The 22,773-nt window shown below is 36.3% G+C and overlaps 1 protein-coding gene across 5 annotated transcripts in view; it reads right to left on the bottom strand.

Annotated features, from left to right (window-relative positions):
- tnr (tenascin R (restrictin, janusin)) overlaps positions 1–22,773 on the bottom strand; it is a gene marked incomplete at its 5' end in the record, with an annotated part of 189,852 nt that overhangs the window by 34,773 nt on the left and 132,306 nt on the right. For 3 of the 5 annotated variants that reach the window (XM_014031472.1, XM_014031487.1, XM_014031479.1), the window contains 10 exon segments: positions 5,834–5,977; positions 6,338–6,457; positions 9,266–9,532; positions 12,042–12,171; positions 12,327–12,460; positions 15,395–15,484; positions 16,263–16,365; positions 17,393–17,493; positions 18,037–18,127; positions 18,459–18,637. In XM_014031472.1, coding sequence (XP_013886926.1) covers positions 5,834–5,977; positions 6,338–6,457; positions 9,266–9,532; positions 12,042–12,171; positions 12,327–12,460; positions 15,395–15,484; positions 16,263–16,365; positions 17,393–17,493; positions 18,037–18,127; positions 18,459–18,637 — 1,359 coding nt within the window. 5 annotated transcript variants of the gene reach the window in all.

Raw genomic sequence — 22,773 nt, 5'->3', positions numbered from 1 at the left:
TTATGGCTTTGCGTTGCTAAACAACACACTCCAGGAACCATGCAATGTGTTGACCATGAGGTCAGTTTGCTTTACGATTCGACTGTGGCCTTTACACAAACCAGCACAGTTCACTTAGTCAAAGATACTTAGCAATGTACCATGTTTTTTATTACAAAGTTTAATCAAGAACTTATCCTTTCAAGTAAGTATTTCWTGCTTTTGCTCTGTTATTTTTCACACCAATTTTGTGTCATTGTCTTCACTCAGGTTTCTTTTGTAAGCTTACAAAACTTCTCCAGGATTTTCTCTACTCACTGATGGATTCGTGTAATACAAAAAATCCCATGACTCTAATGTCCCTCTCCTTGTGTAGGTCTTCCTGTTTCATGTCACACTGTCCCCTCAAGACTATTGTTAGGCAGAAATCTTACAAAGATAATGAAAAACAGTACTGTAAGTACATATATTAGACATGTGCTATTTAGACCCAATGGTCCTCATGCAAGAACATTTTCGTATTTTTATCCTAAATTTCTCTCTCTTTTTTGTACGAACATGTCACGTCAGATTCAACAAACTCTTCTATCTTCAGGAAACGTGTGTAAATGAGCTGCGTAAATTCCACCTGTTCTATCCAGCTGCTCGTGCACGCGAGAGGAGATTAGCATAATTACCACCCCAAAAACACCATATAAAGGCTATGTTTCCTGCCTCAGATATCAGGAAGTGTCCATTCATGAAAATGACACCGAAAACTAAAAAGAAGAACTTTACGAGTTCAGAGATTGAAGTCCGTCTGTCAGAGATCCAGAAAAGAAAGTCTGTCATTTTTTGCAGGTCAGCTGTGGAATAAAATGAGCTGCTAAAAGTATAAACAACTGTGTTAAATCATTTTCATTTATTTTGTTGTGCACATTTAAAATTATAACTCTAATTCAAGCAGAATAGCCTATTGTCAAGATAATCATAGAGTGTGATTTATTTTGAACTCAAAATATCTTCAAACTAACGAAATATAAATTTATTTGGGAGGAAAACCTGTCTGGATAACAGCAGACTGACTGCTTGTAAAATATACAACAGGTTTGGACCACACGTGAATTTTGTTCGTATCTGAAAAAAATCTTAGAATACGAAAACATTGGTGAATGTCACAAATTCTCCTAAATCACTCGTACGTACAACTTAAGAATAAATCTGTGTGTACGAATGGTTCTTGCATGAGGCCCAATGTGTAATTTAGTTTTATGTTAGTTAGTTATTTGTTTATTTGAGGAGAAACAGCCCTTAGAAAAAATAATAAAATTATTGTAGTTATTTGTTGAGTATAATGCCAATTGTATTTTATTGATAATGTACAAAAATACATTTTTGATTTAAAAAATGAGAGAGAGTAAACATTGGAATATTAAGGATTTAATTGACTTAGACAGCAATAAACTAACATTTTCTCTGTAAAATATCTTAAATTACATTTGTTTTGAACCAACTTTGTAACAGTAACGTAAAAAGAATGACAAGAAAAATTAATGACTGGTAATTAAAGTTTTGCATGAAGCAACATGAGCGCATCTATAAAGTGTCAGATGTGAGGTAGCAAATAAATATAAGTGAACACCTTTTTATAGACTGAAGGTAGTTTGAGAGATAAAACATAATCAGCATATTGTAATGTTCAAACACAGAAGCAAGCTTTCAAATTGAGAGAAAAAAATATGCTCGATTAAAAATCTTAACAAAGCCCCTGAAGTATTAAACTAGGTTCATATTTCAATCACCTCTCCTTGGTATAGAAAAAAAACAACAACAACCATGAAACATACTGCTGTGCAAACATCTTTTACATGTGTAATCCCAAAACTATACTTGTGACTGTTTGTGGTGTCATGCTGCTCAAATGCAAATATGTGAAACCTGCTGCAGCAGTGGTGCTCCTGCAACGTGTGAACTGAAGTGTTGTGCTGCAAGGAAAACATGCTGATTAAGAATTATGCATAGCAGAAATACCRTGTGTTATTAAAATGGTTGCTAATACAATAAATTGGAGAAGTGAAACATGACCAATAATTACAGTCAATTTTTCAATGAGGATTAGTTATTGGTGGGTGCACTTGGCAACTGATCCTGAAAGATTGTTTGAGTGCCTAATCAGTATGTAGACTAACAGTTTATTTTCATTATTATTACTCCAATAATATTTTAAGTACTCTCCAAATGTGTTTTAATTATAACGAGGTCTTTGTGACATTGACAAAACTATTATTTTATGAAGGACTTTTTATTAGTTAAGATTGGGTTCATTTTAAATTCCTGGTTTTTGTTTAACTGATGGAGCATAAATGATAACCCTGACAAGTTTTGTCACAGTTTAACACCAATGAGAAGCCCATTCATGTTGACTATTGCATCTACTGCAAAAAAAAAAAAAATCATTTTTTGTTCAAAAATGTTCTCATTATTTTTTGTATAACAAAACTGATTTATAATTGAAAGGCAAATCATTGCTTAAATTATTTAATTAAGAACATTTTATAATGAGAAGAGATGTAGAAATTGTCATACTGAAGAATCCTTGACATTACCAGTCTTATCTGATACTGAAAGACCTGGAAAGATCTGCTCAGACTGGGTAGTTATGATGAAAACCAGCTAATTCCACATTAAACTTCAGTACACTGTCTATTAACTATATATAATAAATTATAGCCATTTTTGTATTGGCTGAGGTCATTTAGCTGTGGCAGATGCCTTTAAATTGAGTTGACTTCAAAAATAGTAAATAAACACCAAGTTGTTATTTCTGAGAATTTCATTRAAAACAGTTCAGTGGTTTATGAGATGTTATGCTGATGCCACGAATTAATGTCAAATCTAATACAAATTGAGTAGGTGTTCTGGACAGGTAGAAACACCTTGGAACTTTTCAACAAAGAAGAACCYGGTTAGAGAACTTACTCAGTTTTTTCCACATTAATTATTAAGACGTATCAAGGCAATAAATGCCAAAGTTTAAAGCAAAGATGTGCAATGAATAGTGCTTGAAAGACWTATCAGCTATTAGTGCTGGATTTTAGCTCAATACATTTAAAACTGTTTTTGCCAGTGAATATAACTGTATTTTTGTGAAACGGAATTGTTAGTGAAGGTTTCCTCCAAATGAAGTTATATATGTATCTTTGAGACACTTGGTGGAAAAGAAGGATTTCAGCCAACTCCTGTTTTGGGAAGAGTGAGGGGTCCYGACATTTCCCTAATGAGCACAGTCATTAGCCCTTGAACAGAGCCTCACACAGTCCATTCAGAGTCAACCCTGCCAGATTCATTTTAGATTAACAGTACCTGCTGTGTTGGCAAAATGAAAAATGGCTTGCTGCTTTTTCAGCCCTCTTAGGATAATTGATTATGGAAGTGAGGTATGTAGCAAGTGTGGTCTTACTCAAGTCATTACATACTTGGTCAGGCAATGTTGGATTACACGTCCAATCCCCTGTTTATGTATTGTTGTTGAAAGCTGTATTAAAGTGTCCCTGGTTGTGCATTGTGCTGCGTGAGGAAAATGTTATTTACCATTTCTAACAAGCTTGACTTGGGACTTGTGTTCTTTTCAGGCTATTACAGCCCTGGCGTCTCTGATCGTCATGAGAACACAGGGATTGTTGGGAAAAGGAACTGATAACAGCAATGGAGAGGCGGAGAGGTGAGCTCTGCTGCTTATTCTGGCTTTTTTTCCCTTAACTGAACACAAATGTGCATACAGCATTGATGAAGTGTACTAATGTCAGGTCAGCTGATTTTTTATTTATTTATCAAATGCTATCTTAACTGTGTGCAAAAAAACAGAGAAAAATATGTTGTTGTTGTTTTTTTTTTGTTTGTTTCCTAATTTACAATTTAGTACCACATTTAAGAGCAATCATTTCATATCTTTCCTGATAAAAATAAAGTGAAAAAAGAGACAGATGCAATTGGGATCAACAGTAAAGAGACAGGGGAAAAAAAGAAAAGGCAAACTGAAAGACAAAGACAGACTGGCATAGTGAAAGATCGAAGTAAGTCAAATGGATAAAGAGGTAAGTAACAGTGGAAAGCAGTAAGAGTGATGGCACAAAGTGAGATGGAGCTGGGAGGTGGTAACCAATTACAGAATCACGGTGTGGACAGTTTCATCTGTTGCAGCAGGAAAGGCCAAACCTCCTGCAATGTCGGCTGTATATTTCGATTTTATGTGAYGTGTTTGTGCAACCGTGTACATGAGAGCCTTTTGCACAGGTGTGAGTTGAACAAATGCTCTGACTGTCTGGCAGAGATGGAACTCCTCATTTATTCCATGAAATCTAGCAGTGGTCTGTACATGTTGAAAATGAAACAGCATTTCTATTAATCCATTTTAATTAGGATATTGTTACTTAATCGCTTCCATAAGGAAATCCTCATAATCAATCAGTCCTAAATTGGAAAGTCAGCTGATATTAAACATGTTGTTTTAGTTAATTATCAAGCAACAAATGTGGACAAGCATCTGGTATTACCTATTGTACAAGCACATATGCTTTTGTGTTGTAAGTGTATTAGATAWCATTTTGACAGTGTTAACAGGTCAGCAGGATTGCAAAACCAAAAGTACACAAAATGGATCTAGTCTTCCCAACTGAAAGCTGTGTCCCTCAGTGTTTGTTGCAATAAACACATTTTATCTGCCAGCAGCATTTGGTTCATTTCAAACAATATAAACTATTGTATACTTGCCAACATTTGTTGGTGGCAATGAGAGACACCTTTATCCATTAGAGAGCATCAGTGGCATGAAGTGAACCTAGGAGGGTTTAGATGCATACCCCCCAGAAAATTTACAAAAAAACATACTCAAAACGATGCATTTTCTAGCTATTTGAAGAATTTTTTTCTAAATACATAAGATTAATAAAAACATAAAATTGTTCTACATTTATTGAAATATATAACAATGACTTATACAGTCTTTATGGTGAACTTTATCTGAGATCATACATGTGCTTTTGGCTGTTTTTTTACACAMTGAAGACCATGAGTTTGTCTGTAACAAAACAGACTAGCCTGACAATCTGCAAAGTAAAGTACAAGCAACTTGCCCTACACTGTTTGGTCCATTCCTTATGGTTTTTACACAATCCCTTGGTGGCTCGTCACTAGCAGTGAAACGTCTAAGAAATGATGGTTTGATGGCTGGAACAATGACTAAACTTACCTTAACTTCAACAAAAAAAGACTGAATCCATTCTACGAGTCTGTCGCAGATAATGCATGTTTTTCTGACTCACACTTCGTGTTACCGTAACTCCGTGTTAATTTATGCCATCAGAAAAATCCCGACGGTTTCTGAAAGCTGAGACGTTGCTCTTTACATCCAACATCGACTAATTACAGTAACATGGCTTGTGCAGTTGTGAGCGGCCCGTAAAGAAACCCCTCCATCKCCACCCTCYCACACACACAGCTTGGAAGCACAGACACTTAAGCAAAGTCAGCGCTTCTCAAATGCGAGACATTTGGGTGTCCTGCCCACCCTCACATTCAAATTGGGACAGTTGACTTAAATGCTGTCTTACACTCTGCAGTATATAATCCAATTTTCTAACATCAGTGGTTTTTTGTGAAATAAACCTTCAAAGACAATTAAAATTGTTTTTAAACAGAAAAATAAAAAATGAGGTGCTACAGTGATGCAAAACCCTATAACACAGAAAAAATACAAGAATAAAAAAGGCTTCTATGAACAACTAAATACCAATTCACTTAAACAATTAAGCCATTGTGCCTGGTTTTTTGTACATAAGCATAAGCTTATTCAGGTTTTTATATTGTTAACTCTTACCTGTGAACACCGATGTGCTGACAACTTTGCTCTCCTGACTCCCTCTGAAAGCACTGATGCTGATCTTATACTCAGTGGCAGGAAACAAGTTGGACAAYGTGTAGTTTGTCACATCACTGTCAATCATCTCACTGTCCACCCGACCTGCAGGAGACACCCCAGCCATCAAAACACAAATGCTCTTCTCATTGTACATTGTATACATGGTGTTCCATGTAGCCAGCGGCTTCATGACATACTTCAAGCAGGGAATGGTTGCTCAGTGCAGAAATGTAATTTAAAATTCAATTAAAGTTGACTGATAAAAAGTTGTGATTAATTAGCTATAACGCAGCACCGCAACAGTGCGCTCGGATAGAAAATGTTTCTTATATATGGGAGCAAATGCCACACTCGTTTAACTGTAACGAGAAACAGCAGTGTGCTTTGTGTAAGTTACCATAAAAAATGTCATGATGCTATAGAGTTAGGACACCGTTTGCAGCTTGTGCTTGTGCGCTTTACCTCTGGCTGACTGGTAGGAGAGCTTGTAGTATTCAAATGGAGCGAGAGGCTTGATCCAAGAAATTGTCACTGCATCCTCAGTCACATCGGACATTGTCAGCTCTTTTGGTGGGTCCATGCCTAGAAGAGGGAATCATGGGTAAAATGCAATGGTGCGAGGTTTACACGTTTTACAATGGACAGCACAGGTGAAAGGACAGCCTTATCATTGCTTTGGTCCTAACAGCCCAAATAGAGCACACTGTGAGGTAAGATGACACAACTTTAGAATATCATGCACATGCACACTGCAAATCATAAATCTTTAGTTGTCATTTAAACCCACAAAAACCACTAGATTCCATAAGTGAGTAGAATGAACCACATTGACATTGAGACTGAGCATGGTTTGCACAATTTTTTTTCTTTTTTTGCTCACATTTAGTTTATAGCTTCTGAGATGATTAGAGCAGCTGTGGAAATTTTTCAACGAGAATAATCTGAACAAACGTTTAAACTTATTACTAGTTTATGTCTCCCATTAAAAATGTAGAATCACTAATTTAGTAGGAATAAGTACAAACTTATAATAACAGGAAAACAGGGACAAAAAGCTGTAATAAATGGAAAATATGTGGAATTTTACTTAGTATTCATTAAAGCATGTTCTCAAATTTTAACAGCTTTGATGCCTAATAAGACTAAAATGGAAAAAAGGGAATAAATCAACATTTCCATCAGAAAAAAAATATGATTATTCACTATGTCCCTCAGGTTGATCAGCGTAATATTTGCAGTGTGTAAGCTACATCAAAGCAGCGTTTGAACTGAGAATTGTGGTAAAATGACTGTCAGCTAAGCCAAATCGCCTGTAAGTACTGTGGCTAAAATGTAGAGGAAATCACATTTACAATGTTGCAAATGAATCAAATGTAATGCTTAAAGCAAATTGTAGAGAGAAAAAAAAAAGAAAAAGAACCAAGCTGGAGTGCAGTTTCTCACAAACACTCATAGTCAAACAAGTAAGATCAAAGCAGGGCAGCAGAATTACCATCATGTGAAAAAAGAGGTGCAAGAAGGTACAACACATCTATCTCAAATTCACAATCAATTCCCTGCTTTTTAAATCTGTTTCTTGTTTCTGGGTTAATCAAAACAGAGAGGAAGTGGAAAAGCTCTAAGCTGCTGAGGTGCTGTCTGGTTTAAAGCTGGCACTCTATGCAGTATTTCTGGCACAAGTTAACATATTTAATTTGCTCTAATTGTCTTAAAGGTCTTTCATGAAATGATTTTTCTTTCACTGCCTTTTAGACAAAAAACAAAGGATTTCTTTTTGTGCTTTTCATCTCTTCGTTGATCACAAAAGGTTACATCGCTGACTCTATTCTCATTAATTTCTTCTTTGCAAGTGTAAATATTCCACTCGAGAGCCTTTTTTGTCTGACAATATGCCAGTTTAAAAAAAATGGAAAATTCAGCTGGGAAGTAGCCTGGAAATGTTCTGGAAGTTAAAAAGACATCAACAAGTAAAATCAAAAAATAAATATCATTTTGAAACAAGATTAAAAAAAAATGTGGAAAAAAGTACTTTAATGAGTGACTTCATAGAAATGTAAAATTCAGTACAAAATAAGGGAATTCTATCATACAAATGTGAGCTGTTAAACAGCATCCTTCATTTCTTTTAAAAGCCTTTTTTGTATAAAAAAGACTTTCTGATGTTACAATTTTAAATTTAAATTTAGAACTGAAATTAAATCAGTCAGTCAGAAGAACAAACACTGGCTCTTTAGTCAGGCTTCTTATTCTCTCAAATGACGTTTTTTTTTTAATCAAACGTCATCTGATAGCAAACCAGAATAAAACACCTGTGTATTTTTTATGTGTAAATGTAGAAATAAAAAAAATAATGTAATTTGCCAGCACGGCCGCTCAGTGGTTAGTAATGATGCCTCACAGCAAGAAAGTTTGATCCCTGGTTCAGACCTGGAGGCTTTGAGTGGAGTTTGATGCGCTTGTGCTTGTGAGGGTTTCCTCCACGTGTGTAAAAAGTACTTGTAAAAATACTTTAACAGAAAATAATTATTAAAAACCAGTTGACTATTTAGAACCAGTTGATACAACTTGGTTAAGTAAATTCAACACTTCATTTTTTTGAATGCACAAACAATTCCTTTTATGATGGGTTCTGATCAGATTTCAATTTGTACAGTGTAATAAGGTGTTAAATATTCAAGTAAATAAGTAAGTGTCATTTTCTCATGTTTTAAATGTAACAAAATGAAAGTTAAAGTTACAATTTAAAAAATTGGTAAGATTACAGATTTTCAAAAAGTTACTCAAGTACTGTAACAACAAAAAAACGTACTTATTATACACCTTTGGTTTTCTCTGTGTAATCCAGTTTTCCCACAGACTAAAAACATATACAATAGCCTTCTTTGGAAAAGAGATGTATGATCTCAGTGGGATTTGTCTGCTTACATCAAGATTAATAAATAATGTATTTTCATTTTATGAACTGATTTATCTTTTTTCCACTCAACCACATTCACCACCATTCTCAATAAATGTTTCCTGATAGCTTCCATTTTGCTACTTTAAACTTAGGATTTTGATAGATCCAGTTAGTAGAACCATGCAACCYTTTTATTTTTTCAGTGATGGTGGAAATTACTTCCTTAACTGCCTTTAAAAACATGTACGTTCAAAACATGACTGACTTTTTGTTGGTAATTTGTCCCTCATTTTTTATTGACCTGACAATTTCACATAAAACATGTTACTAAAAAAAAAACCTCACTGATTTCATGTTGTTTAGAACATGATCTCATTTAACGCTCACAGAACTCCCACAGTGCACATTAACACACTGTATTGATTTTTCCCAAGCAATAATTGTTTCGACAAAGCTCAACAACACTTTCCTGTGAATTCAAAGCCGCTCACCTGTAGTGAGTGATGCCGTAATGGGCTCGGAGGTAACATCCCCCTGTATTGTGATTAGACTGATGGTGTAGTAAGTGGATGGCAGAAGGCCCTGGACTAGTGACCTCGTCTTGGAGCCATCCAGTGTCACCTTAGAGGTGTCAGTCCCGTCTGCAGAGCTGTAGCTCAGAATGAAGAGGTCAGCGGGAGGTGCTGGGGCGGTCCATGCCACTAACACAGAGTCTGAAGTCACCTCTGACACGTAGAGGTKGGTCACAGGTCTGATTCCTGGAGGGAATGGGGGTGGGGGGGTTGTGTTTTAGAAAATACGAGACGGCTTTCAAATATGGATAAAAAATCTAAATATGTATCCTGCAGCAATTGAAAAGTAGTGATGAAAACRTTGCTGCATGGATGAAGATGACAGACAAGCTGTGCAATGAGGGATGAAAGCACTTGAAGATAGGCTGTTTGCATTAAAGCTGAGAAAAATCAGCCTTAAGTACAGCCTTAAGCCGAAGAGAACCACCAACACRTCGCAGTAAAGGTTTAATTGGTCATGAAAAGTGGAAACTAATGAGATCCTCTGGCATTAGGATGAAGATGAAGACTGCTTGAGAAAAATATAATAGGAAAAAGACGTATTAATAGCAGATGCAGTTATTTTGTGTGACTTGGATGAGAGGTGATGTGACGAAAAAAGAACMAGCGAAGAAGCTGATGCAGCAACAAATGAAAGAGGAATTTAGTATGATTCGCAATTTGTCTCCGAATAAACAGCAAAGGGGAAAATGGCACATTTGACTTCTTTACTGATTCATTCAGATTAAACACAAACTGCAAAGGTCTTTTAGTGATCAGTCATCATATGAAACCTGCATTGTTTACCTAAGGCTGCATCTATAGTCTTCACTGTGAACTCGTACATCTTTCACAAGCTGCTGACATGTAACACACACTGTTATGCTTAGTGAACTTGTGTGCAAGCTGTCTACTCTAAAGGGCCCACTAATTTAAAAAAAAGAAAGTGTGATTTTACTTTAAGTACACATCAAGTCGATTCAGTGATGGTTATGATGAAGGCCGTTGATCAAATTGACAGAAAGTCATTTGTAGATTAATAATTTAGAAATGAGCGAGACCATTGGTGACCACACGTAAGCACTGTACAATATGTGATAATGAATATTTTTAATCCACTGATATACAGAAAAAAATGGTACATTTGTGATTTTTGATAATGAGGAAAATGTTAATTTTCCTGGACTAAATTAAAAAGAGAAACTGTCATTAAACTTTTTGAAAGCGGTTTATCACACTTACTTTTGTTTGCATCACTTAAAAACACTTGATTGTAGTGATTGCCCTAAAAGGTTGTGCAGCAAATAGTTAAAAGTATCATCCTTTCTTTCAAGGCCAGTTCATTACTTGGTTTTTTGTAATTCGGTTGAGCCGCAATTCAAAAGCAGTGACTGATTTCCATTAGCTGGTTTTCACCCGTATTTTTCTTTTCTTTCTTTCTTTATTTTTTGCTTTTGACACATTTAAGTAACCATCGTGGGTCACCTAGTTCTTTTTCAATGCTCAACAGCCGTCTTTATGTTCTTGTTACTTTATTAAAATGGTGCTCAGTTGGCTGACCTTGCTTTCTATCTCATTTTTGTAAACTCAGAGAACTCTGTAAATCTCTCGCCTGGCTTTGAAATAAACAAAATGTTTAAAAAATATATTAAAGGAAAATCTGTGGGCAATAATTGGATATTTTCAGATCACAAATGCACCTGTATGCAAGCAGACAGATGCTGCCAATGTGTCACAGAGAAGATTGCACACAATCCAGTATTTTTTCAGCGACTCTTGATCTGTCATTTTACTTCGTTCTCGTCTCTCTGCAGATGGTTTAAGATAAGTTCCTGAAGGAGCCACAGTGAACAAAAGAGAACGATGATGATGATGATGATGATGATGATGACGGTGATGATGATGATGTGACAATAACAACTGCCATGATGGTCACAGTGGAGAAGAAGAAGAATGGTGATGATGATAACGACAGCAGTGAGGAAAAAAAAACAGATAAAACCGACAGCAGGTAAGCGTGTGTCCATCATTTGGACATCGTTCTTTGTGTAACTAAAAATCACATCAAGCCTTTTGCAAAAATAACAAAAAGCTTACAAATCTGASAGGATTGATGGGCGCTTTGACATGTTGAATGGATAGACGTGACTGGGGGGGGAAGGATAATTATAAACCGTCTTAAAGGAATATCACTGCAGAATCAGACACTTGAGTGTGAAAGCACGACTGAGAAACTGTGGCACTGAACTTAATTTAGACGAAACAAACAAAACAGAGGTGCAAAAAAAAAACTTCTAAGAAGCTCATTAGCTTACTTGAATAATTTACCGCTGCTAATTGCTGCTTCAAAGTCTTTTCAGGGTCCCTGTTTTCTTTGCGTGTGACTCACCTTACCTGCCGCCACACTTTAGTTCATTATATTCACCATTCACTCTAGTGTGCAAYACTGTCTTTAGAGCCGTCTCCTGCTTTCTGTCGTAATTGGCTGATCTTTCATGTCTTAATCTGTGCAGAGGCACACGGGAATTCATTAATTTCAGCTCTTCCTGATGACTGAGCGGCTTAACGTGATATTGTTTAGAAAGGTTTTGTGGGTAGCTGCGATTTAAAAAAAGGCAAGCAACTGAAATGCTATTTTTGCATCGTTTAAAGATGTTTTAGTTGTTTATTTAGGAGCGTCTTGMTGTAAAACTAACTCTTTTTGTTTGGTTTCTACCTGTGAAGGCATCTATGGTTGCCACTGTGCTCTGCTGTCTCCCTCTTCTTGCTGCTACAGTGATGGTGTACTCAGTTCCAGGCTCAAGATTTGTCAGAGTGGTAGTGGTTATCTCTTTGGGCACTGTCAGCTGAAACAAAGAAAACAGGACAGTGAAATTATGCACTGGAACACCACTTCATAAAACCATTTAGAWCCGTGTAAGATCTCAATAAAGAGAAAAAAAGACACATAATGATAAATTTGACTAAAACTGTAAAATGAGTTTTTGGCTGTATGTGTTACCTCAGTTGTGATGCCAGAAGAAGAAGTGTAGGTGACCCTGTAGTGGTCGATCGGACCCTGGACCACACCCCACACCAGAGTGATGGTGTTGTCAGTGGAAGCGGTCACAGTGAGATCCAGGGGAACATCTAGATCTGCAGTAACAGAAGGAAAACAGGATTTTACTAAATGTAAAAGCACTCAGAAACATTCTTAGATGCATTTTTAAAATAAATCAAAAAAGTTAGCTTGACGTTTAAAGGTGTTTCGTGGAGTCATTTTTATGAATCAATAGCCTACCTGGTTTAGAAATTGATCAGAGAACTATCAGTTTGGAATAACAGGCTGGTATTCTTTTGTTTTTTTGTGTTTGTTTTTTTGGGGGGGGGGGGGAATAAACTAAAAGCTAAAATGAGTGAGGCCAGTTCAAAATAATGCTTTTTTATTTTATTTATTTTTAATCTTTAAGCAACTTTCTGGTTATTTTACACTTGATATTTCATTGTCTGCACTCTTTAAGGTTATGGTCCCTGCAAGGTGTTAGCTAAGCACACAACGTGACTGAAAACTACAATGTAAAAAATAACACAAAAGGCACTGGTTATTATGCATACAAGGTCCTTAATATATGACAGGTTTCTCCTTTCATATTTTAGTTGCAGTAAAGAAACAATACCAAGCTGCACCCTTTCTGAAGATCACAATGGCCTGTACATGTTTATTTTTACACAGATGTGCATTACATGCAAATAAAACCCACAACTTCCAGCAGCTTTATCAGTCCCACAGTTTGTCATTCAAAAAATAAACCCTGGAGGGTCAAACACGGCCTAAAAATTATTCAACTTTGATATTGTTCTCCTTGGACCCAAAAATTATTCTGGTCTTGTTGGATTTCATTTTGGTCGGCCTTCCAACTGTGTCAACCGGGCTGCTAGGTGTCTTTGCCTTACAAGAAATAAATCTTAAAAGGGACATATCCTGCTTTCAAATTCTTCTTTTCACATTTACATTATTCAGTTTGAGTCTATTTAAAGTGGAACTGCAATGCTTTGGTCTGAATTCCTTATTATTGTAACTTCACAAGCCCCTCTTTCCCCSCTGTTCTGAGGTTGTTTCAGCTCAACTTATTTTGACGCTGTCTCTTTAAATCCAAACGAGGCCCTTCACACCTCGCCCCCCTCCATCTTCCAGAGTGGTCCAGTTTGATAGAGGGGTTTACAGTATATAGTGACACAAACATTTTATTTACAAATTAATTAAAAAAAGTCAACAACAGAAGTTTTGTTTATCCAGTCATAGGAGCCAGAGTCTGGCCCAGAGCCAGAGGAGAATGAAGACAATGAAAGTAAGCCCAGACCTTATTTGGCAATTCTGTCACAAATAATCTGATGGAATAGTTCAGAAAATGTCATAGAAAATAGAGAAAAGTGAACAGGTTGAAAAATATGACTCAAATATTTTACGTAGATATCTATCCTGGTGAGACTACAACTTGCAACTTTTTTGCACTCCTAGAGACTCCGAGTACAAGATAAAAATGTATTTAAAGGCTAAAAAGGTGCATNTAGGAGCCAGAGTCTGGCCCAGAGCCAGAGGAGAATGAAGACAATGAAAGTAAGCCCAGACCTTATTTGGCAATTCTGTCACAAATAATCTGATGTAATAGTTCAGAAAATGTTATAGAAAATAGAGAAAAGTGAGCAGGTTGAAAAATATGACTCAAATATTTTAYGTAGATATCTATCCTGGTGAGACTACAACTTGCAACTTTTTTACACTCCTAGAGACTCCGAGTACAAGATAAAAATGTATTTAAAGGCTAAAAAGTAGATTTTACATGCATGTCCCCTTTCACAGGTTTTATTATTTTGTTTATCAGTTGATTTTGGTTTGGTTTCAGTTAGGTACAACAATAAATATTTTTCCCATGTTCTGATTTATATAAAATAATGCCGTTTCTGAATTAGCATCTAATTTATCATTATTTGATCACAGTTTGTACTGCTCTGAAACAACATCAAAAACATTAGTGATTAAAATCACACTATGTTTATTTAGAAAAGGACCTCCTAGTTCTTCAAATAATCTGTGGAGTTTAATTCTGTGTTAATCTTCGGTTCAGAAGATTTTCAGCTTCCTCGCAGGTTTTAGTATGCAAAGTAAAATCATTAAAAACTTCAAAGTAAAAAGCAGGTAATAGAAATACTTCTGCAGCTCCAGACTTTTTCTAACATGTGCTGCTGTGCATCGGAGATCCATAAAAATCCTTTAAAAAGACTTGAAAAGACAGTACATTATCAGTGTCAAAAAYGAGAGCACACGGTGAAAGTGCAAAACAAATGTGTCTGCGCTGAAAATGAAAGAAAAAAATGCCTCCTGTTACCAAAATAAATGTAAATCTAGGAGATAAAAATGACACAGAGCTTATTGGGAAAGATTAGAGACACACTTCAACACGCTGACATTTCAACGGGGTTAATTTTAAACTCATCTCTATTTTTCCTGTCAGACTAACTTATAAAAAATTGAGGACACAGAAAGAGAAAAAGGCTTTTAGCTAAATGGCAGTCTTGATTACATATTCAAAACGTTGTAATGACAACTTTAACCTCAAGGTGATAAAAAACGAAACAGTCAAACACCTACGTAAAAAAAAAAATCACACACATCTCGCCAAAATCTGATTTGCTTCATTTTCTAAAAGAGCTTTTGGAACAGGAGCACTAACTTAGTACGAACATTGATTTACTTAAAACAAATGGGCTGAGCAGCGAGCTTCATCGCTGGGATTTCTTTTTTCTTGTTTTTTAGTTCAGTTTATTCATTTCTTTAAAAACTGCAACATAAATTCAACAACAAAGAACAAAAATACAAATCATAAATTCAATGAAAGGTAGCAGAAAAAGAAAAAAATCGTATTATATCTGCCCCTTTTTCTCAAATGAATAAATTCAATCAAAATTCAATCAAAAATAATCTACATTACTATTACTATTTCCATAACAACTGTTATTCACATTCTCTTATTGTGCATGCAAAGGGAACATTTGCTGGCTTTATGCAGTGGTATAAATTAGTCCACCCACCTGTCCTAGCGTTCATTGTGGCCGGTGTACTCTGGTTGCCATCCTTCATGGCGGAGATGCCGATGCCGTACTCTGTGCCCGGCAGCAGATCTGATGCACAGAGACAGAGAGAGAACCAGCAATTTACCAAGTAATACATCAGAATATAGAGCACTGGTTCACATACTCATATGCAGGGCATGTCAATTAGATGAAGATTTTCCCCTCACAACACTCCTATTAACTACACTGTGGTGCTTTACAAGAACATTTTCGMAGAAATCATCTTTCCTCCCCACCCAACGCCATTACGGATGAGATTAAAATCTATTGAATATGTCTCAGCTTCTTGCACTGCGGAAATAAAGATGAAGAGATGAGCAATGAAAAATAAAGAGAGCAGATGACAGATTATTAGAAGCAGGGGGTCAGAGGGAGAGAAAATGAGAGTGATGGAGAAGGAAAGTGGAGAGAGTATTGATTTGAGAGGCCTTGACAGAATAACACGAGGACCTTTTGCTTCTATTCTCATGCAGGCYTTGCCCTTTGGAGCACCATGGCCTTTCAGGAAAAAGAAAAAAAAAAGGAGAAAAGAAAATACATCCCAGCTGACCCATCTTTCTGACAGTCTTTCAACATGGCCTCAGGACAACAAGCCTTTTCACAGATACAATCAGTAGCCCGTCAAGCAAATGTTAGCTCTGGAGATAATCCTGCCATGTAAAACAATGTTTCCAGCTTCTTCCGCTCACAATAGATATATGCGCCGTGATAACACTGAAGGCATCAAGAAAAACAACACACTGAAGTGTAAGAGCTCTACAGATGTTCATGATAAATAATTCAAGAAAAGCAGYGCATACTGAGATGAACAGACCCCGTCGCTTACCTGTGAGAGTAGTTTTGGTGGTGGCGCCCTCATTGCGTGGTACAATGACTTTATCGTACTGATCTCCAGCTAAAGTGCTGTACACCACCTGGTAGCCCTCCACCTACATTCAAACACACACATAAAAACCTCTCCAACAACTAAACTCAGGCAAACATTTCACATAAATGTACGTTTCCTTATCAGCTGGAGCTGCCCACATAAATCAGTTGACCTGAACTCCCATACAAATGCTCAATAACTCTTTAGAAAGGCATTATTTTTTATTGGATTTAGAAATTTCTCTCTAATGCAATAAAAAATGTTTAATAAAAAAAGTTAGGTAGCAGCTTAGTTGTTTTGAACACACTCTTTCTCAAGCCATGATGGAGATGGAGAGTAATAAGGGATTATGGCTGACTGACACAAATCTAAACTTTCAACTACAAATATTTACTTTCTCATTACATAGTTCCGTTGAACATACTATTTCATTTAGTTCGTTTTTTTTTTCCTCTCGATTTTTTCAATTGTTAAATCATTATCCAGTTACAGAGGTTATGAATGAATGGCCCACCCAAGTAAAATATTTTGTGGTGAAATTGCCTTTTATTTATTTATTTTTTTACAGAATCCTAATCTCTTCCGTAGCAGGAGTGACCTTATCTGAGCCTTCCTTGACTGGTTTGGAGGATGATGCATATATACTCAATCTAATTCCTGGTTTTGTGTCTCTTGGGCCCACTCATTCTTCATGGTAATTGATCTGTTTTTATCCCCAATGTTTGCTCCAATCATGCATTAGTAGTAGCCTAATAAATGGGACAAAACTGTAGCGTCAATGTCATTTTTTAAACCCCTTTTTTTTTCAGAAACATTATAAAGTAAAACATTTATCCTCCAAAATAAAATAAAATAAAACTAAATTCAAATATCAATGTTGCTGTATCACCCATCTCCAATCAGAATATAGACAATTTTAGACACTAAAACAAAACAAAACAAAACAAAAAAATTAAAGTCAAGCATAAAACAGATACTGAAGTGACTAAACTCTCTTGTCCTGAGATGAGTATCCCACTCATCAATCTGTCAAAGTGGCTGAAAGCAAACTGAGATACAGGCATTAAATCTCTCCCAAGTCTCTTTACCTCAGCCTCGCTGTTATCCCATTCAAGCTCGAGGGTAGTGGAGGTCTTGGAGAYGAGCCGTAAGTTCTTTGGGGCATCGATCTCTGAGAAGAACGATAAAGCTGACAATGTTGGGAACACAGAGACCGATTCTCAGGAATTGTGAGCGAGCAAAAAAGAATCAGCACWTTAAAAGCAGCACAAATGGATACAAATCAAGGTGAACTGTCATTTACTTTAATTCAGTGTTTATGTGAGACAATTGGCTGCCACTTTAAATTTTTCAATGGCATTTTTTGGGCCATTTTGTGCAGCWTCATTTACTAACTCGAAGAGGAATTATTTAACACATAAAGAGACGTTGCGTGCATATTTTTGATTGTAAGTGTAGCGGAAAATGAYGACTAAATTAAGCACTGAAAACAAATCAGAAGGACTTTCTTTCATACATATATTAATTACTCTAATTTGCACAACCTTTAGCAAAATGATTACCTTGAAATTACATGCATGATCTTATTTTTTCTCCAATGACAAACAAAACAAAACCAAACAAAAAAAGCAAGGTTGCATGCATTAGGCAAAGTGGTACTACTGTTGTATACTCAAAGATAAGTAAAAGATCACACAAATCATCAGCACATCTGCTTGCTGTCAGACCTCACCGGTTGTAAATTCAGTGGAAATAGATCCGCTCTCGTTTCCCTTCCTCACTCCGCTCACGGACACCTCGTACCGAGAGCCGGGCCGCAGAACCTTTTAAAAAGGAGAAAACACGGACAGTTCACTCAGTTCAGGCTCTTTGCTTGTATTTTTCCCCTAACTTTTGTTTTGTTTTTGTTTTATCTCCACACACAGATGGCAACAAAACTCTGAGATTAGATCATTTAATGAGCATTGAAAAAAATAAATAAATAAAAATAAAACTTAGCACAGCCCAAGGATAAAATGTACCTCGCAAGAACAATTTTATTATTTTTTTCCCCCTTCTGTCTGTAGATTGCAGGCAAGCTCCATTATGCGACAGTGCGATAACATCTGTGCCCTCTGCACATAATGACCCCTACAAACTCACACACACACACACCTGAAGAGAGTACTGGGTAAGTGTGGGTTGGAGGCGAAAGGTGGTCCGTGGCCCCTCTCCTCCTGCTAGGCCATAACCCAGTACAATCTGATCAATCTTTGCTTTTGGCGGCATCCACTCCACAAAAGCTACTGTGTCTGATACATCTCGCACAATCAGCTGTGTGGGTCCATCAATCACTGCAAAACAGAAAGTAACAAGCAATTTGTTGTCAAGCCRAGCCGTGACAGTTTTCTCTCTGCCAGCCCTGCCATGTACTGCAACTCTATTTTCTTCACCACGGATCAACTTTATGACATTAATGACACTGATTTTGTTGTTTGATACCAAAACATCATTTTTATATAATTGTTGTATATGGTTATCTATAAGAATGATCTGAATAGCAACTTATTTTGTTAATCAATACAGTTTGAATTTGAATTGCTCCTGAAACCAATCAGTTCAGGACAAAGTTGGAGAAGAAAGGCTGAGACGGTTTGGACATGTGCAAAGGACAGATAGTGGATATGTTGAAGAAATAGTTTAGCAAAGAGTTGCCAGGAAGATGACAGCAGAGGTGGTCACGGATATATAAGGAGGGTATGTAGAGGGTTGATGTGACAAAGATGCTAGGGATAGGGTGAGATGGAGAAGGATGATGTCCTGTGGTAACCTATAGAAAAGGAAGTCTTTGTGGTCATTAAGTGGGAGGTTCTTGGTGAGGAGTTTAACATGATYGATTTGTTTGACTTTTGTGGGAGGAGTTTGTTAAAGATGTGMTTGGTCAGATTTACTATTCCAGRTGGGGTTTGAAGAAGCAATAACAATTCACTTGGWTGAATGCTGAGCACCTCAGGGGACATGTAGCTCAGACAAATAGTCCAGAACACATTTATAACCTTAAATATACTGTATTCAGCATATATACATTTTTGTCATAACTTGAAACAGGATGGTGCTAGCCACACCAATTTTTTTTCATTTTTAGTTTTATTTTTAAATGTTTTATCTTATATTATTTTTTATTTTTATGTTTTTTTTCCTCTCTTATTTCTATTTTACTGTTGGATGTTTTGTTTTTACCGTTTGATGGGACTACAGATGTAAATTGGCCTTAGGCTAAATCTGGTGCAATGCATCAAATTATGTTTTAATTGCACACTGCCCCGAATAAATAAATAAATAAATAAATAAATAAAAATTGAAGTCAATGAAGTAGATTTACATGTTCTCAATAATTTTACTTTTATCAACATTTCATCTTCCCCTACAAGTCAATCTGAGCAATCAAGGTTCTGCCAAACTCCGCCCACACCCAAGAAACTCCCCCCTATGTACTGCAGACCTGTACTTGACGCATAAAGTAAAAAAGAAAAAAGAAGACTGACCAATCAGTACTGAGCCTTTGAAAAGATTTATTTATGAATGAATAATGCACCATTTGTACTTTAGGGATTTCCTACCTTTAAAGTTTAATTCAACTAATCCCAAGAGTGACAAATTAGCACAAATTTTAGAAAAAGAGTTAATCCCAAACAAAACCAAATTCACAATAAATTTGGTTTGAACTTGTTTCAATCATTCTTTTTAAAAGACAAAATCTTAAATATCCATAATAACTCTGAAAGCCTTAGGGTTTCACAGTGATAAGATACAGATTCTGACCACCACCCATGTTGCAATTATAAAACAGATGCTGACAGATGCTGAGACAGAGAGACGTCTCTGTGAAACGCSTAAATGCAGGCTTCCATGCTGATTGTTGAGGAACCACACTTTTACTGGGTGCAAAGAACTAAACGCACTTCAGGTGTGATGAAAGAAAAAGTTGTTTCACAGATGAGGGATTTACAGATCATTTCACAGAAACGTCTCGTTTTTAGGGTGTCAAGGCAAGTATGAAGACATTTTAGTCAAGTTAATGGCATATTAGAGACCGTGTTAATCAGCACTAGTATTAGCCTGTTAATGTCACACAACAGCTACAGTTTGATATCTGGTGCTTTTAACAGATCACAAAACACAAAGGTGTTTTGAATCCAAATGAACAATTTAAAAAGAAAATGATTTAACTTTGCTGTTTTAATTGTGCATAATACTGTTGTAAAACATWAGGACCTGTTAATATTGCAGCTTATAATGGACAGCACCACACTGTGCTTTGTTAGCACAATAATTCACCATTACTGGCTCAAGGACTGACTATAAATCTCAGAGTAATTTAAAATTAGCGCTCTTATTCTTATTGACGTCCACCAAGCTGTGGAGATCTAAATAGGTTTCAAACTTCTTCATGACATTTTGCAGGTCCACCATGATCCTTGATGTATTAGAAATTGCCCTCCTGGGTCTTGTCCTAGAAAACATCCCGAGGAAGGCAATTGCTGAGAACCAGCTCCCACATCAGCAGTGCTCTCTCTCTCTCTCTCTCTCTCTCTCTCTCTCTCTCTCTCTCTTTCTCTCTCTCTCTCTCTCTCTCTCTCTCTCTCTCTCTCTCTCTCTCTCTCTCTCTGTCTTTCTCTCCAGGTTTTCTTCCCGACTCCTCACAGCGCTCCCTCCACCTCCAAGGAAGGATAAATCTCTGTTATAAATATTTTAGCAACTTCAAATTTGTCTTTTCCCCTTTCTTTATCCAATAAGGTGTCATGCGGTGAGCCACTATGAAAAATTAATGAGACATGAATTATTAATCAATGCCTAATTACATCCCCAAAAACCGACAAAGACTTGACAAGAAATTGATGGTGTTTTGACTGCAGACGTCAGAGTCTGAATTGTTATGGACGAGATTTGAATTGGATCTATTACACCTGTCTCGTTGTTGTTAGCTGGATGATAAGTGAGGCAAAGGTCTCAGTTAAGTTGGTACCGGAAACAAAAATGTGGCAAAACAAACACTACAGGCTGCCTTTATTTTCACAGCATGAATGAGGTGTCTTTAAATTGGCTACATTTTGTTTTGAAAAGATTAATTGAATGACTGACTTCTTGGAAAGAAAAAAAATGCCAAAAACACATTGTCATTGTCAAACCATTTTTTTTACATAAAGAATCAATCATCCATCCATCCATTGTCAACATTTTTTTAGTGTGAAGATCTTGATTTTTAGAATGTTTAGATGAAACAAGCAACTTTAATAAAAAAAAATAAATGTTTCAGACGTCATCAATAGATATCCTATTAATACAAATGAAAGTGCTGCACTGATCATTTACAAAATAAACATTGTTATTTATCTCTGAGTTGTGCCTCTACCAGTAGGAAGGAAGAATGTGATAAACACTCATGACTGTTTCAAAATAAAACATTAATGTCCTTTACTCCATCACAATATGAGCAAAGCGGTGCTTGCATAACATTGGTATATARTGTGAATATTAAACTAGGCCCTTTGGGCATTGTACAGCTCATTTCATTTGGCTTGTSAATTATTAAATTATAATCACAAATTGATAGAGGAATCAGTTCTGTTCAGAAAGAGTTTATGACAGCAGTGCCTTAGCCAATCAGAGTGCTCCTATATAAGACAACTAAGTTTAATTAAATATTTTTTTACATGACATACTTAATTGTCAAACCAATCATTGTTAAACAAAAATATTTACTCTAAATATGTACATCTATTTTTTCTTTTTTTAACATTATAGTTTAATCCAACTTTAGCTGAACACTAATGGACAGTTCAGATGTCCTTATAAACCCTCCCAAACCAATAATACTTATTTCCTCTTCTTTTCTGTATAATAAAAATGGAACTCATGTCCTGGAGAATGGCTGTAAGGAGATAATGAAATGTTGCACCAGTAGCTGCCAGGCCAAAGCTACAGATATTAGCATCAATGAGCTGAGCAGTGGCATCAGCCGCTGTAGTTAAGTTGGTGTTCTGTGATGCTGTTTTGCAGTCAGAGCTGATGAGTTAATTGTAAAAATACACTTTTTTTTTTTTTGCTTCATCATCTAGTGTTGAAGTCAAGACCACAGTGTCTCGAGACCGAGACAAGATCAAGACTTTTAGGGCTTGGACCAAGTCGAGATCAATAAGGGAGGACAAGATCAATAAAGAGGAAAGAATTTTGCTACAGAGGCAGAATGTTAACGTTAGAGAAGATAAAATTTTAATGTCCCCACCGTCTCTGAAAGTGAAGCACTGCAGAATTGACAAGTTGCTCTATGCTTCCTCCTGGTTGTTGTTGCTTTACAACGATATTATTTATGTAGCCAGATTGTTTTACTTAAAATTTTAAAGACATCTTCTACCGCTTTCAGTAAAGAGGTGAGTGTGTGTGTGTGTGTGTGTGTGTGTGTGTGTGTGTGTGTGTGTGTGTGTGTGTG

This window comes from Austrofundulus limnaeus, unplaced genomic scaffold (genome assembly GCF_001266775.1).
Source record: "Austrofundulus limnaeus strain Quisiro unplaced genomic scaffold, Austrofundulus_limnaeus-1.0 Scaffold6, whole genome shotgun sequence".
Lineage (NCBI taxonomy): Eukaryota > Metazoa > Chordata > Actinopteri > Cyprinodontiformes > Rivulidae > Austrofundulus > Austrofundulus limnaeus.
Note: the sequence above shows the minus strand (reverse complement) of the source record. Positions and strands in the feature narration are given on the sequence as shown.